Source organism: Camelina sativa, chromosome 20 (genome assembly GCF_030686135.1).
Source record: "Camelina sativa cultivar CO46 ecotype springtype chromosome 20, ASM3068613v1".
In the NCBI taxonomy this organism is placed as follows: Eukaryota; Viridiplantae; Streptophyta; class Magnoliopsida; order Brassicales; family Brassicaceae; genus Camelina; species Camelina sativa.
The window spans coordinates 14707315-14723169 of record NC_141899.1 but is presented as its reverse complement, the minus strand read 5'-3'; the positions used below and the strand labels follow the sequence as shown (position 1 = coordinate 14723169).

Here is a 15855-nt window from a genome sequence, read left to right as displayed (position 1 = left end):
ACACATCACGCAGGATGTCTTTATTTCTCCTAGGGTCTACAATCATACAAGTCGTTGGACTAATTATTGGCAAATATTTATTTGAATAGACTATTCAATTTGATTGTTTACTGGTAACGATTAATGTTGAAAGAGATTTCCTGGTTCTGAGTTTAAGCTCAGGTGCCTAAGTCGACCAAACTTTTACTTATATTTTCATTCCATATAAATTATATCGTAATAAAATGTAGTTACCAAATCGGATGCACTAGTTTGGCATCTGCTGCTCTAGGATCGGACTACATAAGTTACACTAGTCAGTCCTAGCGTCTTCTATAACGCATTTCAATCGATAACATTGATTTTCTCCTCATTCAAACGTCTCTACAAACAACAAGATTACCAAATGTTTGTTTTTATATTTCGGATTTGCTTATTTGAATCATCTCTCTAATGATTTAAAATCATTTCATAACGCCACATGGAGATAGTTATATCCCGATGTGCAACTTCATCATGTAGCACCGTATCAACATTAATTGCATTGCCCAAATCATAGCGTCACATTCAGCTTGCCCATCCCACCATTTCTATTACCTACTTAATGATACATCGTCATTGTTTCAATAAAATCAGTTTAATTAGAATTAGCACTTCTTATGATCTTTATTTAGTTTTGCAATACAATATAAAGTATTAAATTAAAACCATCACAAAAAGTTTAATTAATAAAGAAAATGAACTGTTCTTAATTCAAATGCCACTGTTTGTTTTATCATTATTAGAAAAACCCATAAACGCTTAGCTAGGTTCTTGTAATCATTTGTTAATCAAGATATACTACGTTCTAACGTAAATGCTCTATTCTTCAATTGTTAGCTCCTACGATCCAAGATTGTTTATAATGTGTATAAATTTTAGACATGTATTACTTATTTTGGCTTACTTATGATGGATTGTATAAAACTTCTTACCAAAAAACTTGTTTATATAATTTGGCAAAATTTAAAAACCCGATGCTAAATTATAAATGAAATAAAGACGAATCCTAACTCCCAAGAATAAGAAAAAACAAAATAGTGAAATTAATAATTCAATTCAATAAAGTCGGTAGATCTGACGGCTAGTATAATTTATGACACGAACCTACCAAAATTTATGGCCACTAGCTTCAGAGCCAAGACTCTCTATAAATAAGACACCATCTCTTAAAAGGTAACCACATTGTCCTGTCTTGCAAGCAAATTACACAAGATCATAAATATAAAAAAAAGGTTTAGAGAGTTCTTTAAATAGACGTCAAAGCAAATCATCATCATCAGAGCATCTTTTGAAATCATCATGATAACAGTTGCTATAGCCGCTGAGTTGCTTGAGGAATACACGGCGGCGCTCACTCGCATCACCGCCACATTCCTCCCGCTACGACCCACAAGTCGCCGCCGGAGCGTCAGAGCTCCAACCACCAGCCGAGCTGAATCTTCCTTGCCTCGTAACGATAACTCATCCTCACTAGCTCCAAATTACTCCGCTTTTCTCTTGAATTTCTGATTATTTATTTTATTTTTATTAAAAGAGTTTTCGAATTTTCTTCGTCTTGGCTGTAATTTCTAATGAAGTTTATGTTATTAAATTGGAAAATTCAATTTCTATTCATTTGACTTTATTTGATTGATTTTTTTTTGGTTATATAGTAAGTAATTATTAGAAATATGAAACACAAAGCTTGTAAAATGGTTTATAACGTTAAAATAATATTATATAAGAGAGTTCAAAGATTCATATATTATTGATGATAGATAACGAATGAACATTGTGGATAAGTATGAAGATATATTCAAAGGGAGTATATAATTTATACAAAATAAATGTTATAACGTTCAAAACAATAAAACTGGATATTTCATTTTTTTTTTTTTTTTTTTGGGTAGTTTTGTATATTTTCAGTCAGTCAGCATTTTATATGAAAAAGGTAAATAAAAATTTAAAAAGTGTATACGATATATGTGTTTAATGAAAGTCGTCAAGCAAACTCAAATGATTTTTTTGATATGAAGAGATTAAGTACTACTATAATTGTGTGTCTTTGGATCTTGTTGATTATAAATGTGTCCTTCAAGTCGAAAGATGCCCTCATTTTGTTTTTTAATGAAAGGGATATTATGGCGATTTTATTTATTCTATCGCTTAAAAAAAATCTAAAAATTTGGGGTTTTGTATTTTGTGAAAAAGTATACTGACATGATGGAAAGTGGACCGAATCACATGTTCATTTAAGAACAAATGATTCAGACGTAGAAACAAGGGAAAGCTTGGTGCTACGATTTACGAACTGAAAAATTGCGAACCAAAGAAAAATGGTTATTTTGCTTTTATTTTTCTGATTGTGTAGAAGAGTGCTTTAACATTTTTTTGTTAACTCAGTTTAAATCGAGAATAGATCGAAAAGTTTGAGAATTCGGCCAGCGACGAGTTTGGTCCATAGATTCAGGTATGTTATCACAATGGTAACTGTACCGTTTGGATAGTTACAAATTAAACGAACTAAAAAAGGGACAAAAACAATTCAACCAAAGAGTTAGATAAATATAGTGAAAGGATGTGTAAAGGAGAAATGTAGATAAAGGCTATATAAGTGTAGTTAGTGTCTGACTAAAACCCTAAGGCAAAACCTATATATATTGTAAGTTTGTAACCATTTCTATTAAGGAATAGTTTCACTCATCATATTATAGGATGGCTATACCGCCATCGAATTTTGTACCGTTGTTTACCGCTATCGTTTTTTGCTTTTAACTACTCCACCATTTCTTCTAACTGTTATCCCTTAGTATCAACCTTTTCTATGACAAGATACATCTAGTCAATGTGTTCAAGGATGCTATGGATCGTTTGTTGAAAACAATCATTTGATGGGATGACAAGCTAACAACCATCGACAAACAATCCAAAAGAGACGGGATTTTACCTTTACCTAATGTGATGTTCCACCAAAACATTTTGACTCCAATCATCATAGGTAGACTTCAATTGTTGCGATCTTTCACGGTTTTTGTTTTTTGGTTTAATGTTAAGCCTTTCACTGTTAATTTTAGACTTCGTGTTTCCCATTATCTAACAAATGTTCAGAGGAGCTTAGGAGGAGGTGTACCATTTATTCTTTTGAAATGAGCTCCTTCGGTTTCTGTGGAAGCGTTGTATTAGTTTTTACATTGCAAGACTGTGGTGGCCTGGTGGATTGGATCTTAACTTCGGTTCTTGAGTGGTGTGAGTGAGAAGAAGGTACAATTAATCTTGGAATTAGAATCGCGTCACACTATGGGATGATTTCCATAATTAATAATAGTAATTTTGTTGGATATGGGCTTTGCCCCAACATTTGGTGAGGCCCAAACAGAAGATCCTTTAGATTTTAGGGCTTCAAGTCATAAAATCAACCCATCTGACCGCAAAGGCAAAATCATTATTTGCAGAAGAGACCCTAGGTCAACGACCCACTATAAATACCAGATGTTACTATCATGCACAAGATCCGAAATCTTGGCAATCAGAGATAAACGAGCAATTATTCTCGTATTAACTGCACTTAGCACTTTAATTGTCATTTTCTGTAAACTCTTGCTTCGTTAATAAAAGGACTAGCTCTGATTTATCCCCAATAATATTCGTATTATTTATATTGTCGATTCCTTACATCAACAAATTTGTTTTTGACCTTGCATATTCGACTTCCTCCCTTAGTGTTGCCTTTTTTTCCGGTATACTTTATTAACCGATTATATTCACAGAAAATTCATGACAAATAAAAAAAGAAATACAAATGGCTTGATAACTTGATCAACACTTTCGTGTATCCGTTTCCGGTATATATATATTCCAATATCATGCATCATCTATGACTATGCATGATTATTACAGTGATATGAGAAGACGAATGTAGATGTATGCATTGTATACATTTGCTATCTTTATATTAAACAACAAACTACATTTCACTTGCAAAGGGAGTTACTGAATCACAACACTTCTTTTGGCCTAATCTCGATCCCTTGAACGATGATTCCACCTTTCCAACCACCTTCTCTTGTCTCCGAGACACTCATTTCGAGATCCTCCTCATTAAAACCAACATAATATTCACCGAGTTCAATCTCCAACCACCCATCCTCTCTAGACTCTTGCATTCCTGACTCAAGAAGCACTCTTCTATCGTTATAAACGTCGGTTCTTGTGGATCGAAAGCTTACATCCAAAGGTAGAGACTCAAATCCAAAGGCTCTCATTTCTTGTTCTTTGAAAACAAGGTAAGCACCATAAATGGTAGCTTTGGAAAGAAGGGATGTGCTTATCTTGCCTCGGATTTCAAACCAACACACCGCTAGAAGCCCCGCAACTTCCTTAAACCTGTTATAAACTAATCATAATCAACACCAAGAGATTTAGATGAAAAGAAGCAAAAAATGGAGATGAAACTAATTAAACCTTGAGTCCGGAGTCGACATCCATATCCAGAATTCACGACTATCAACCCAAGTAATTTCTAGTTTCCTTGCAGACAACATCCAACATTTCTTCCCGCTTCTCTTTTCCATCCAAAAGCTCTACATATATAGATTTCAAAGAAAACTTTAGAAATTTTGTTCAACTGATTGAGTGCATCATTCATCCACATCACATTCTTCTTAAACAATCAGTCTCTAGAATCAGTATATAAAGGAAATAAAAACACAGAAGGCATATTGTTGACAAACAAAAGAGAACAGATTATAATGTGAATTACCATTCTTCCATCGCCGATGAGAAGAGGAGATTCACATAAGCAAAGGAAGAGCTTCTTGTTCGAAAAACTAGATAAAGTATTATTGATATACATACGAGAATATGAGGGAAGAAACCTCTCCCAAGCGGCGTCCGAGTCGGCTATCGAGCGAAGTAATTTAGAGACAGCAGAGAGACGGCAAATGTCATAGGGGCTGGTGAAAGATATCACAACGGCGATGCATTCTTCCGGTAAATCAAGAAAATTCATCCCCATTGTTTTAGACAGAAACTTAATGGTGATGTTGGAATAATCGTTTTAGACAGAAACTTAATGGCTATTTATTTATGCCTCTCGATCACCTGAGAAAAAGGTAAACGTATCGTTTTTCATTTCTATTTTTCAAATAATGTATTTGGGTTTACTTGCAATGTATTTTAAATCTATTAGCAATATATTTGGTAAGCCTGTCATGATATATATATATATATATATATATATATATATATATATATATATATATATATTTCATTCTTTCGCAAGGTCCTTTCAGAAAAAATCCGAGACGGTTCCATTTCATAAAACTTGAGGTAGTATATCTACTTCACACTTTGGGCTAATCGTGACAACATATTAATCCTATATTGTTTTTGATTCACTTATGTCTATGGAAAATGTTGGGACGTATTGACCCAAAAGAGTTGATTTGTAGATATTAACTATACGAATGTTAACTTTTCTCATGTTTATATGTTTTTTCTAAAATTTGAATAGTCTTTTTTTTTTTTGGGTGAATTTGTGTTGTAACCAAAACAAAAATAAAGGAACGAAGAATATAGCCATCTAAGGGCATTGCCATCAAAGAATTTAAACAAAGTATCTTAAAACATATCTTATTCTTAATTTTGAAAAAAATGAAATTAAGAACTTCTTAAAAAACTTTAATATATGATGGGTCCATTGAAGATTGTTAAATTTGGGGGTTCTTAAAAAGAAATACTCAAATTCAATGTTTACCAAAGAAACCCAAAAACAAAAAGTTTATAATAGTGTCAAAATTTATGTGATTCAATCTCAAAATCACTAAACAATGTGTAGAGATACAGAGCAAATGACCAAAACCATTGCAATGAACCAAACCATGCATCAGATGTGAACAAAGCTTCAAGCTTTTTGCCGTCAATGGGCGTTCCACTCATCACTAGTTCAGCAACAAAGCCAATGTTCCTCACAGCCTGTAGCTCAAGCAAATAACCAACATCAATTTAGAATACTCTGCAGTCTGCTCGATGGTATGAAAAACTGCAAAAATGGAATTCACATATTAAAACAATGACGGTTAAGAGTCTTTTACCTGCAACACATTCTTGGCTTTGTTGTTGTAGAGAGACGAAAGAACCACATCTGCGAGGTTAGAGATGATTGTACCTATGCACCAACAGGAATAACAACAACAAACAACCAATCATTAATATCTGCCATCAAAAGATACCATCAAAACATTAATATTTGCCATCAAAAGATATCCAAACAATACGAATGCTGAATATAATAAAAGCAAGAACACAACCAATATAGAAATAAAAACCTGCAACAGAAGATGGATCTCTAAGTTTCATAAAACCCGCTCCACTTTCTCTTGTTTATCTCTAAGTTTCATCAAATCCGAGAATGCTTCTCTCTGCAATCATTTCAAGATATCAATCTGAACACAAAAAATCACAAACCATGCCAGAATTAAATTTCTGTGACTGAAGGAGCATCACTTGGATATAATCAGATTCTTCCCCCTAGACCCTGGTCCAGTCCACGAGTAACATCTTGTATGTGAAATCGAAAACATATCAACCTAGGAAAGGAAACAACAAACTAAGAGTTAACTCCCAAGAAAATTTTCAACAGTCTAACTACAACTCTTCAATTGAGCTACAAAAACTGATTAATCCCACAACTGAATCTAGAATAAGAACCAGAGGTAAGAAAGCTATAACTGCAAAAGCAAACTGAAGATATATATCAACACAAACCCTTAGCACTAACCTGCAGCCCAAAGCCAATACGTAGAATGTGTATACAATGGAGGTAAAAGAATAACCATCCAAGGGAATGACAATGCAATGAACAAACTGTACTAAAGCATATGGTTTAATGTCATCGAAAAACCTGTAATATAACAGCCTCTCATGTCAGCTTACTCTTAACTTCAATATGTTATCATTAAAAACCAGTTGAGAGTTTTAAGGAATTTGAGTTACCTCCAATATAAAATGCTAATAAGGCCAGCAAGAAGCAAAGGAACAATGGAGTAAGTACCCTTATGCTCATCAATCCTCTCGATTACAAAAACGAGTGATCAAAAACAAGACACAAAAAGCAAGTCTCAGAGAAGAGAAGAGAAGAGAGAAAGAAGCGTACAGGAAGACGATCCCAGAGGAGAGTTGCATCGTTAGGGTGAAGATGATAGTAAGAAGTTCCAAAAGCAACAGAAGCAACACCAACGTTGTCCTAAGTCTGAATCGAATCTGAAGAGGCAGAAGTCTATCTTCTTTTCAATATTCCAAATCGAAGATTCGACTTCAATAACAAAAAAAAAAACCAAATTGATAGGAAGAATAAAAACAACAAACACTAGTATAAGGAGTAATCAATTTGTGTGACCAATCATGAAAGTATGGAATTAAAAATGCTTTTTCTGTCATTTGATAGCATTCATTACAGTGCAAAAGATGTTTAGACGTTACAAGCATGTATGAGAACTAAACCAGTACACTCACTGTTACAACAACCCCCACTACATTATCACTGCACCAATTACGGGGTTGAGCAACAGATCGAACATCAATGTGATTATCAGCCTATGGAGATAGTTGTGTTGGTATCAGACCATGGTGAGTCCAGGGTCGATGACATGCAGTGTGCGAGCAGCCGAACAAGGCGAGGGACACGCAAGCGGTTGAGCAGCAAGTAGACCAACCAGCTAAAGTCACTCCTGCGAATCCCGAACAAGGTGAGGGACAGAGTCAGTTTCACGCACCGACTCCTTGAGCGAGCTCCGACTCTTTCTTCTACTACTGAGGTATTCCTACCTTTCCTTCGTATATATCATTTCATTCATGCATTGTTTGTGTTGTGATTCTTAAATCCTCCTGCAAAGTTTTCTTACACATGAGACAGTGTAATTTAAGTTTGGGGAGGGTTTGAGATGATGTATATGATGTTGTTTTTTTGTGATTCTTATTTTAAATTTTGCATCATATCATGTTTGAGTCTGCATCCATCTATTTGCATAGAAAGACCATAATAATTTGAAAAAAATCGAAAATTTCCAGAAAAACAGTGTGTTCATGTAGTTTGCACTTGCATATTAGGATTGAGTCTAGTGTTATTCATATACGATTATTGCATTTAGCACAGGGATTGATGATGATTGTAACCTTGGTAGCATGCTGAATTCAATAGGATAGGATCAAGGCCCTTGTTATTAGTTATTGGATGCATGTTGATTGAACTTGAAATGTAAGACTGAACCAGGCTTTGAATTCTTGAAATAGCACTCTAGTCTTGATTGAAGCATGTTTTGAATTGATATCATTCCCTATCTATCTGAACCTAATCCTAACTTGCAATTATATTGTTATGCATTGAAGTTGAACTCATGGATACCATATACATACTTGGATTGTCTTTCACCTTTTTACCACCCTTGTCAATCCAAGTAGCTGATTCCCATCTTTGGAACAGTTCCCGCACCCTTAACCAATTGTTCTTTCAAGACAATTATATTCTTGAGTGTCAAGCCTTTTCCGAGTTGAGCTTGCTAGAAAGTGTTAGGTTTTAACCGACAAGAGTAGGATCCTGTGTAGTTCTAGTTCACGTTATCCGGACTAGTAGGACTAGGTGAGAACTCGATTTTGGGTATTGGGATGGGATTTTAGGTAGTTTTTGCATCATCCTTGCATACATTGTGCATTTTGGAGTATTTCAGGTATCTAAGAGACGTCGGAAACGCATCCGTTCGAGCTGACCTTCGAGCCATCCGTTCGATCCGACCTTCAAGTCACCGTCCGAGCCAACCTTTGAGTCACCGTTCGAGCTGACCTTCGCGCCATCACTCGAGCCACCTCACTCGAGCCAGCCTCCACGCTCATCACTCGACCTCACTCGAGCCATCTCGATCGAGCCACTGGACGCACACCGACTCGATCGCAAATGTCAGGAAGGGAGACGCTCCGTTTTACACACTTCAGGAGATTCCCAAACTGACTCTTTACCTTGTCGTTTTGTGTTTTAGGGCTTTCCATGTCTGACTATATATACATTTTGTTAAGTCTTTACCCAAGACATCTCTTATCTCGTTTTTGTTTTTTTCCTTAAGGTTTACCTAGCCACCTAAACGTTTTGAGACTTTGTAATCCAGATAGCTTTGATTTTATTGAGTTTTTGCATTTGATTTCTTCTACAAAGTTGTTAATCCCATTTTTATCTATCTAATGATGCTAATCATCCCCTCAGAAGAACTAATCATCTCCAGGGGAACTAATCATCCCCTCAGGAGAACTAATCACCTCCTCATGAGCAAACAAGTCCTAACGTCTATAAGCATCTCCCGACCAGAACTACCTCCCGTGGTTCGCGTAAAACATAACAATGTCCTTCCAACCACCATATTCCCTCACCGGAATATCACCACCCCATGACCACTCTTAAGACCCACACTAGAACTTCTCAACCTTTCTGGTGTTTACACAGGCCCTTTCCAAAAATAGACAAGTTCTAACTATTCATAAAACTTTCTATTTATTTGCAACCGCAATTACCATAAATAGGTAAGCTTTAACTATTCATAAAACTTCCCGTTTTTAGAACCCGCATATCTCATAGCACCGTGACACCACCAATCAAAAATCCATGAGAACTGATTATCTCATCTATGACCACTCTTCAGGTCAACCTCTAAATATTCCCGCCACTCCAGGCATTTCACGTCCCCTTTCCAAAAATAGACAAGTCCTAACTATTCATAGAACTTTCTATTTATAGAAACTTTCCTTTTCTGGAACTTCCTATTTAAGGAAAATTTCATTTTCTAGAACTTTCTATTTTATTTTTGCAACGGCACTCTCCATAAATAACAAAGATCTAACTCCCTTAACACTTAACCATATTTAGAAACTTCATATTTTTAGAAATTTTCCATTTCCAGAATTGCATAATACCTTAATCCATTCCACATTAAGATTCAATAAGAACTAATCATCTTATTAAATCCTCTCCAACAACATTGTTAGTAAATCCGCAATACGGTCATCTCGGACTGAGTAAAACCTGTTGCCACACTCACAGCACTGTTTGGACCTCCAGCAACACCAGTAAGCACACCGGCCACACCCTCAGGTCCCCACCTGACCAGCATAAACCTGAACCTCCCGGTCAACACACATAAACTCCTCCCCCGTGATTGAACCCCCATCAACCCCGAGATCCGTATCTGGTCTCAACCGAAAACTGGAAATTGAACCCCCATCAATCTCCTAAATCCACATCCGGTTACAATAGGAAATCTGAGATTGAACCCCCATCAATCTCCTTAATCCACATCCAGTTACAATGCTTATCCCCACGTTATTGACCCTTTTCCCCCAACTCATCCGCTCTTAGGTCGCAATCTTCAAGCCATACCGATCTCAGTCTCAGACCCTCCGTCTTTGAGCAGTACCGTCTCACCCTCAGGTCTCACCCTCGAGATCTTGGTACCAGGAGAACCCCCATCTCCTCTACCACCCTCAGGACTGCAGTCCTTCGAGTTATGGGTATCTAGGGAACCCCCTGTCCCCTCAGGAGAACCCCCATCTTCTCATGAGTTGTTCAGGATCCCCCGTCCATATAGCAAACGGTCATAACGTCTATAAGCATTTCTCCAACCGGGACCAGCCCCCGTGATCCACGTAGAACATCTCAATGTCCTACCAACACCATAATCTCTCCCAGAATATCACCACTGTCATGGCCACCCCCAGGGCTCACTCTAAACATCTCAAACACTTTGGATGTCCCCCCGCACCCTTTCCAAAAATGGAGAATTTCTACCTCCCGAAACACTTTCCATTTTTAGAAACTTTCCAATTTTTGAAGTCCCGCGCAAATTCCTTCCACATGACACACAAGTCAAAAATCCAAACGAACTCCATTTGCAATACATCCACTTTCACAAGTCACCGCTAACGGTATTTCCCGATACTGGCGTGATCCACCACTTTCCAACAACTTGTCATTAGCCAACTGCACCTCCCGTACAAAAGCTAAAAACAATACACAACTAACAACACATAAAACAACTTACCGTGGAATCTCATTGAAGGCTCGAAGATGATGATACTAGGACTCCATACCACAACAAATTGACTAAATACTCATAATCAATTTCATCACACATCATCATGCATCAAGCAATAGGAAGATAATTCAACCAATTAAATTCCTAAGCCGCTCTAAACCATCCACTTAACCATCTTAGAACCGTAAGGGCTCTGATACCAAACTGAAACAACTCGACCTGTTTTTTTTAATAATAATATAATTAAATACCCCATAATACTTAATTACAACCCAAACAATAAACCAACAACAAATCAACATGCACAGCGGAAGACAAACCAAACCAACTCCAATTTAATATAAATACAATATCAATCCTAACCAATTAAATCCATCATCCTAACATGCTTCTAACAAGGTTTCCACAACAAATAACACATAACCAAGACCCACAACACATAACCGAGACCCTAGATCATTCTCTTCCTTATCGCCATGATTCCACGCTACACATTCATTACCTGAACCACAAACACAATGAGATGCGTGAGTATTATCAAAAATACCCAGTGAAGCGATCCTCCCATCTACGAGCTATACACACAAGCAAATCAAGAATACGAACACAAATAAAACATAACAAACCAGCCATTAAACAGAACATCCGATAACATATTCACCATTAAGGACGTGAGGCCCATTAAGTAAGGTGGGCCAATGGACTTAGATTGGACATGGGGTCCACTAAGAGGTGGTGATCGGGGTGTTACACTTCTACAGCAAATGATGGGATGTGTTTACTCATCGTAACAAGGATCACCACAAGAAACACCAAAGACATGTTAAGTTTTCCCATTTTATGTGTTTTTAAACTTTTAAATTGATTTTTCTTTTTTGGTGAAGGAAAAAAAGCTTTTAGTTTGTGTTTTATTCTCCGATTGAATATCCTTACTCTATTTATAGGTATGAATGATAGTCTTAAAACATGACATTTACTTAGATACAATTACTTCTTTAATTATATTTATTAAGCTTTAATTTAGCTATTTGGTTATAAACTTATATATCAAATAATCAAAAGCGTTGATTTGTAAATATTTAACTAGATTCGGACCTGCACATACGTGCGGGATTAATTTCAAAAATTAAGGTTATTATCAGTTTGCAATATATTACGTATGCGCGGGGTAATGTTTATAAACATATTTTTAACGAATATTAGTAAAATTTATAATCCAGACTCGTATCAGTATAGTATTTGATATAGTTTTGTTTCTTTAGACGAAAAGAATGATCATATATGTTTTTTTAGACGAAAAGTCTAAATAACTACAATTAAAAAAAAGTTAGACAAAAATATAATGTTTATATCAGGACAGAAAAAAATCCGTCATGTTCCATATATATCATGTTTATTCTATTTCATAAAAGTAATTTTAATAATACTTTACCCATTCGAGATTGTATATTTTAGTCCAATAGATAAAGAAATAGGTAGAAGATTTAGATGAGATATTCGTACTTCATGTACTTTTTGTTTGAATATTTAAATTTTACAAATTAGTGGACATTATACAAATTTTCTTTATTTTTCTCAAAATTATCTATCAAATTGAATAAAATCTGTAATAATAATTAAAATTCCTAATCTCATGACCTAAATTGTGACAAACCCACATTGATAGTCTTACCTCGTAATGGTTGTGCTATTTTTTTTTTTTTTGTATTGACCAAAATGCTTTTTTGTATTTTTTTCCCAAAAAGTGGACATGTAATAGTAGAGAAAATGCTTCTTTTAATAATATAAATTTATCTATTTGAGATTGTATATTTTTGTCCAATAGATAAGAAAATATTTTTCTTCCAAAGAAAAATGATATGGGAATATGTAAGAGATTCAAAACACACACTTGCTAAATGGTGCAAAAGTGAAGAATTATATTTTTAGCTAAACAAACAATTACGATCATATTTAAGAGTATCATATTTGATATGTCACAAAAAAAAACAGAGTAAAGGAGAAATCGTTTTTCTTCTTCATTGTTACGGTCTCTAGAAACCGCTTCCATTCTCCAGAGTCTTGTCGTTGGTATTTGGTGTCACTTGTATGATTTAATTTCCAACCATTATCTTAATAAACAACAATTTCAAACCCAAAAGAATGTCAGTAAAAGTATGCAGTTATTGAAACCTCTCCTCTTACAATAACAAAACTTGCGTTTACCTATTAAACCATCATTCCGTTGGTTTAATTTTCATTGACACGGTTGATGTGAACACCTCTACTGTTCAACACCAAAGAGGAAACAAATTCTTGATTTAAAAAAGAAAGATAATGGTTTACATAAAGATTGATGGTAATTAAGAAGAGAGAATTGAGTAATTGACTTACTCTTTTCTGATGCGAGTCCATCACTCGACTGTTCTTCAAGATCTCAGATATTGTTACCAAAGTTATGATTGCTATATACAGAAAATTATATCATACATATTACGGGACCTACATATTTATACATAAAAGAGAGAAATCGATTTAAAGACATATCATATGACATGATTAAGTTATAATAAGGAGTGTTTTACCAAAAGATTGAGCAATCAATCCTAATCTCTAATGATGCCAAAAAAAAAAATAGAAAACAGTCTGATGATTCAAGAAAGTACCCATATTTGATATATTAAACATTTTTTTGTTCATCTGTATGTTTAGAGGACTTACCATAGACACTAATTAAGTTACATGACCCATACATGATAAGTATATAAAATTAACAAACAATTATAATTTTTAATAGAACAAAATAGAAAAGTTTGTTCCATGAACTCTACAAAAGGAAAAAAACGATGATGATGGATGAGTTATAAACTAAACACAAAGAACAAAAAGTCAAAAACTAATTAAAATCACAAGAATAATGAAAAAAATAAAAATTCTTTTGTTGGTTCATAAGATACTGCATAAGTGTAACCTTCAGAAGCTATACTCAGTTGTCTTATTCACTTCAAAATTCATTTTTGTTCTCTGTAAACAAACAACATAAAAACATATAACGTTAGTAAGTTATAAGAAAGATAGAATTGATTATATAATTTATCATATATAGAGACTTACATTTTATCATCAAGAACAATTTAGAGAGGATTCTCCTAACTGTGTAGTGTATTGTTTCTACATATGGAGTATCTTTATTGTAACGCGTGAAAACGTATTGAAATGTTTGACGACTTTACTGCTGGTTGCTGGTGCTTCATTTTTTATATTAAATCTCTATTGTGAGATAATTTTGGTTCTGGAGATATATGTGATAGTTCTTGGTGAATTAAGAGTGATATAGATCACTAATTCACACGATTTATATATTTATAGGATAGGTTCGTCGGTTTCAGAATATTCTTTGAGATTCATTCACCTAATTTTCTATATATTCAAATGAAACTATATATTTTCTGAATAAAATTCTTTAACAAAAGATTTTGTAAGTTCCTAAATTTACGATGATTTGAATAGAACTACTTTGGAGAGTATATAAATTTTAGATATTAACGTATTCGTAATTAATAAATTTAGCAAAATAGGAATCTCATAAAGTTATTCGAAGTATATATGGATTATTATACAATCTTGATATGCATATTAGGTAATATTCTTTAAATTTTGGAATTTTGACTTTGTGATTAATATATCAATGGTTTTATATATGATTAAATTTTTAAAATCACAGTTTATGATATGAAAGATTTAGGGAATTACATATCATTATAGTTGTTATTATTGTGGTAAGTACTAAATATGCGGAAAATATAATTAATTATTGTTTTTTTTAATTTAAAGATTATGGTAGATTCATAGAATAAAATTGTATCCATATATGGTTACCTTTACAAAATCACATTATATTGGTGCCGATTAGGAGATTCTCTTGTCATTGTTAATAGTGTAGATGGTAGTTCCTATTTTTGTGTTCAGTAGAAATTAATTTTGTTTTCCTTAAATTATTTTTTCAGTTTTATGTTATCCCTATACGCAAACCTCAATTATCGGATAATACACTTAAATATCAGTTTGTTTGGCTCCGATTTTTTTTTGCTAAACTTATCACATCTAATATCTGTTTGGATATACAATTTATATATCCTTATTCTGTTTTCAGTGGCATTTCATGTAATAATCTCTTAATTTATGTCTACTTATTAAAAATGCTTCCCTTTAAATAGTATAGATTTACCTTTAAAAAACATTAAAAAGACATACTTTTAAAATAATTTTCTACAGTAAATTATATTTTAATTTATATAACCGATTATATGATCTGAAATGCTACCCAAGTTATTGAACATACTGTTTTGCAATTTAGTAGGCACAAGAGAGTTTTAATTCTCCGAAAGAGAAAGTTTTCTCTACCATTATTGGCTTTGAATTTGTGTTTCTCTTATGGATTTTTTGGTTCATTTTGCTAGTCTTAAGAGTTTTTAATTTAGTTGTGTTTATGTAGACTAACAAAATGTATATACTACACAATATAGAGTGTGAAAAAAAATGTGCAATCACAGTTATGTCTAATTTTAAGGGTATAGGACTTTTATCTCACAACTTCATCTATATTAAGATTTGTATAATAATTTTATTGAGATCTTTGAATATTTAGCAATTTCTCTTCACATATAGTTATTTCTCCGTTTCTAAGCAAGACTGTCTATTTATATTTATCCATGACTAGTAATTATAGTGTTTTTTTTTTCTTGTAGTTATTTTTTTTTGACATGTCTAGTTACATATAATTTTTGTTCTCCTCAATTCTAAC

The 15855-nt window shown here is 33.9% G+C and overlaps 2 protein-coding genes across 2 annotated transcripts; one reads left to right on the top strand and one right to left on the bottom strand.

Annotated features, from left to right (window-relative positions):
- Positions 1-1201: 1201 nt before the first annotated feature.
- LOC109131321 (uncharacterized) lies at positions 1202-1635 on the top strand. The gene has a single exon (XM_019242140.2). It carries the CDS (start codon positions 1321-1323, stop codon positions 1528-1530), a length of 210 nt encoding a protein of 69 aa, XP_019097685.1. The 5' UTR covers positions 1202-1320; the 3' UTR covers positions 1531-1635.
- A 2156-nt stretch (positions 1636-3791) lies between these two features.
- On the bottom strand, positions 3792-5105 carry LOC104770928 (putative F-box protein PP2-B12). Its single transcript, XM_010495404.2, has 3 exons — positions 4760-5105; positions 4462-4580; positions 3792-4383 (listed from the first exon to the last, which is right to left on the bottom strand). The coding sequence occupies exons 1-3, from the start codon at positions 5012-5014 to the stop codon at positions 3996-3998; spliced, it is 762 nt and encodes a 253-aa protein (XP_010493706.1). The 5' UTR covers positions 5015-5105; the 3' UTR covers positions 3792-3995.
- Positions 5106-15855: the final 10750 nt, after the last annotated feature.

Excerpts from the sequence above, each read along its gene's own strand:
- LOC109131321 (XM_019242140.2), top strand. The coding sequence starts at position 1,321 with ATGATAACAGTTGCTATAGCCGCTGAGTTGCTTGAGGAATACACGGCG.
- LOC104770928 (XM_010495404.2), bottom strand. The coding sequence starts at position 5,014 with ATGGGGATGAATTTTCTTGATTTACCGGAAGAATGCATCGCCGTTGTG. Across the intron at positions 4,581-4,759 it reads TCATCGGCGATGGAAGAATG|AGCTTTTGGATGGAAAAGAG; the intron begins GTAATTCACATT and ends CTATATATGTAG. Across the intron at positions 4,384-4,461 it reads ATGTCGACTCCGGACTCAAG|GTTTAAGGAAGTTGCGGGGC; the intron begins GTTTAATTAGTT and ends AGTTTATAACAG.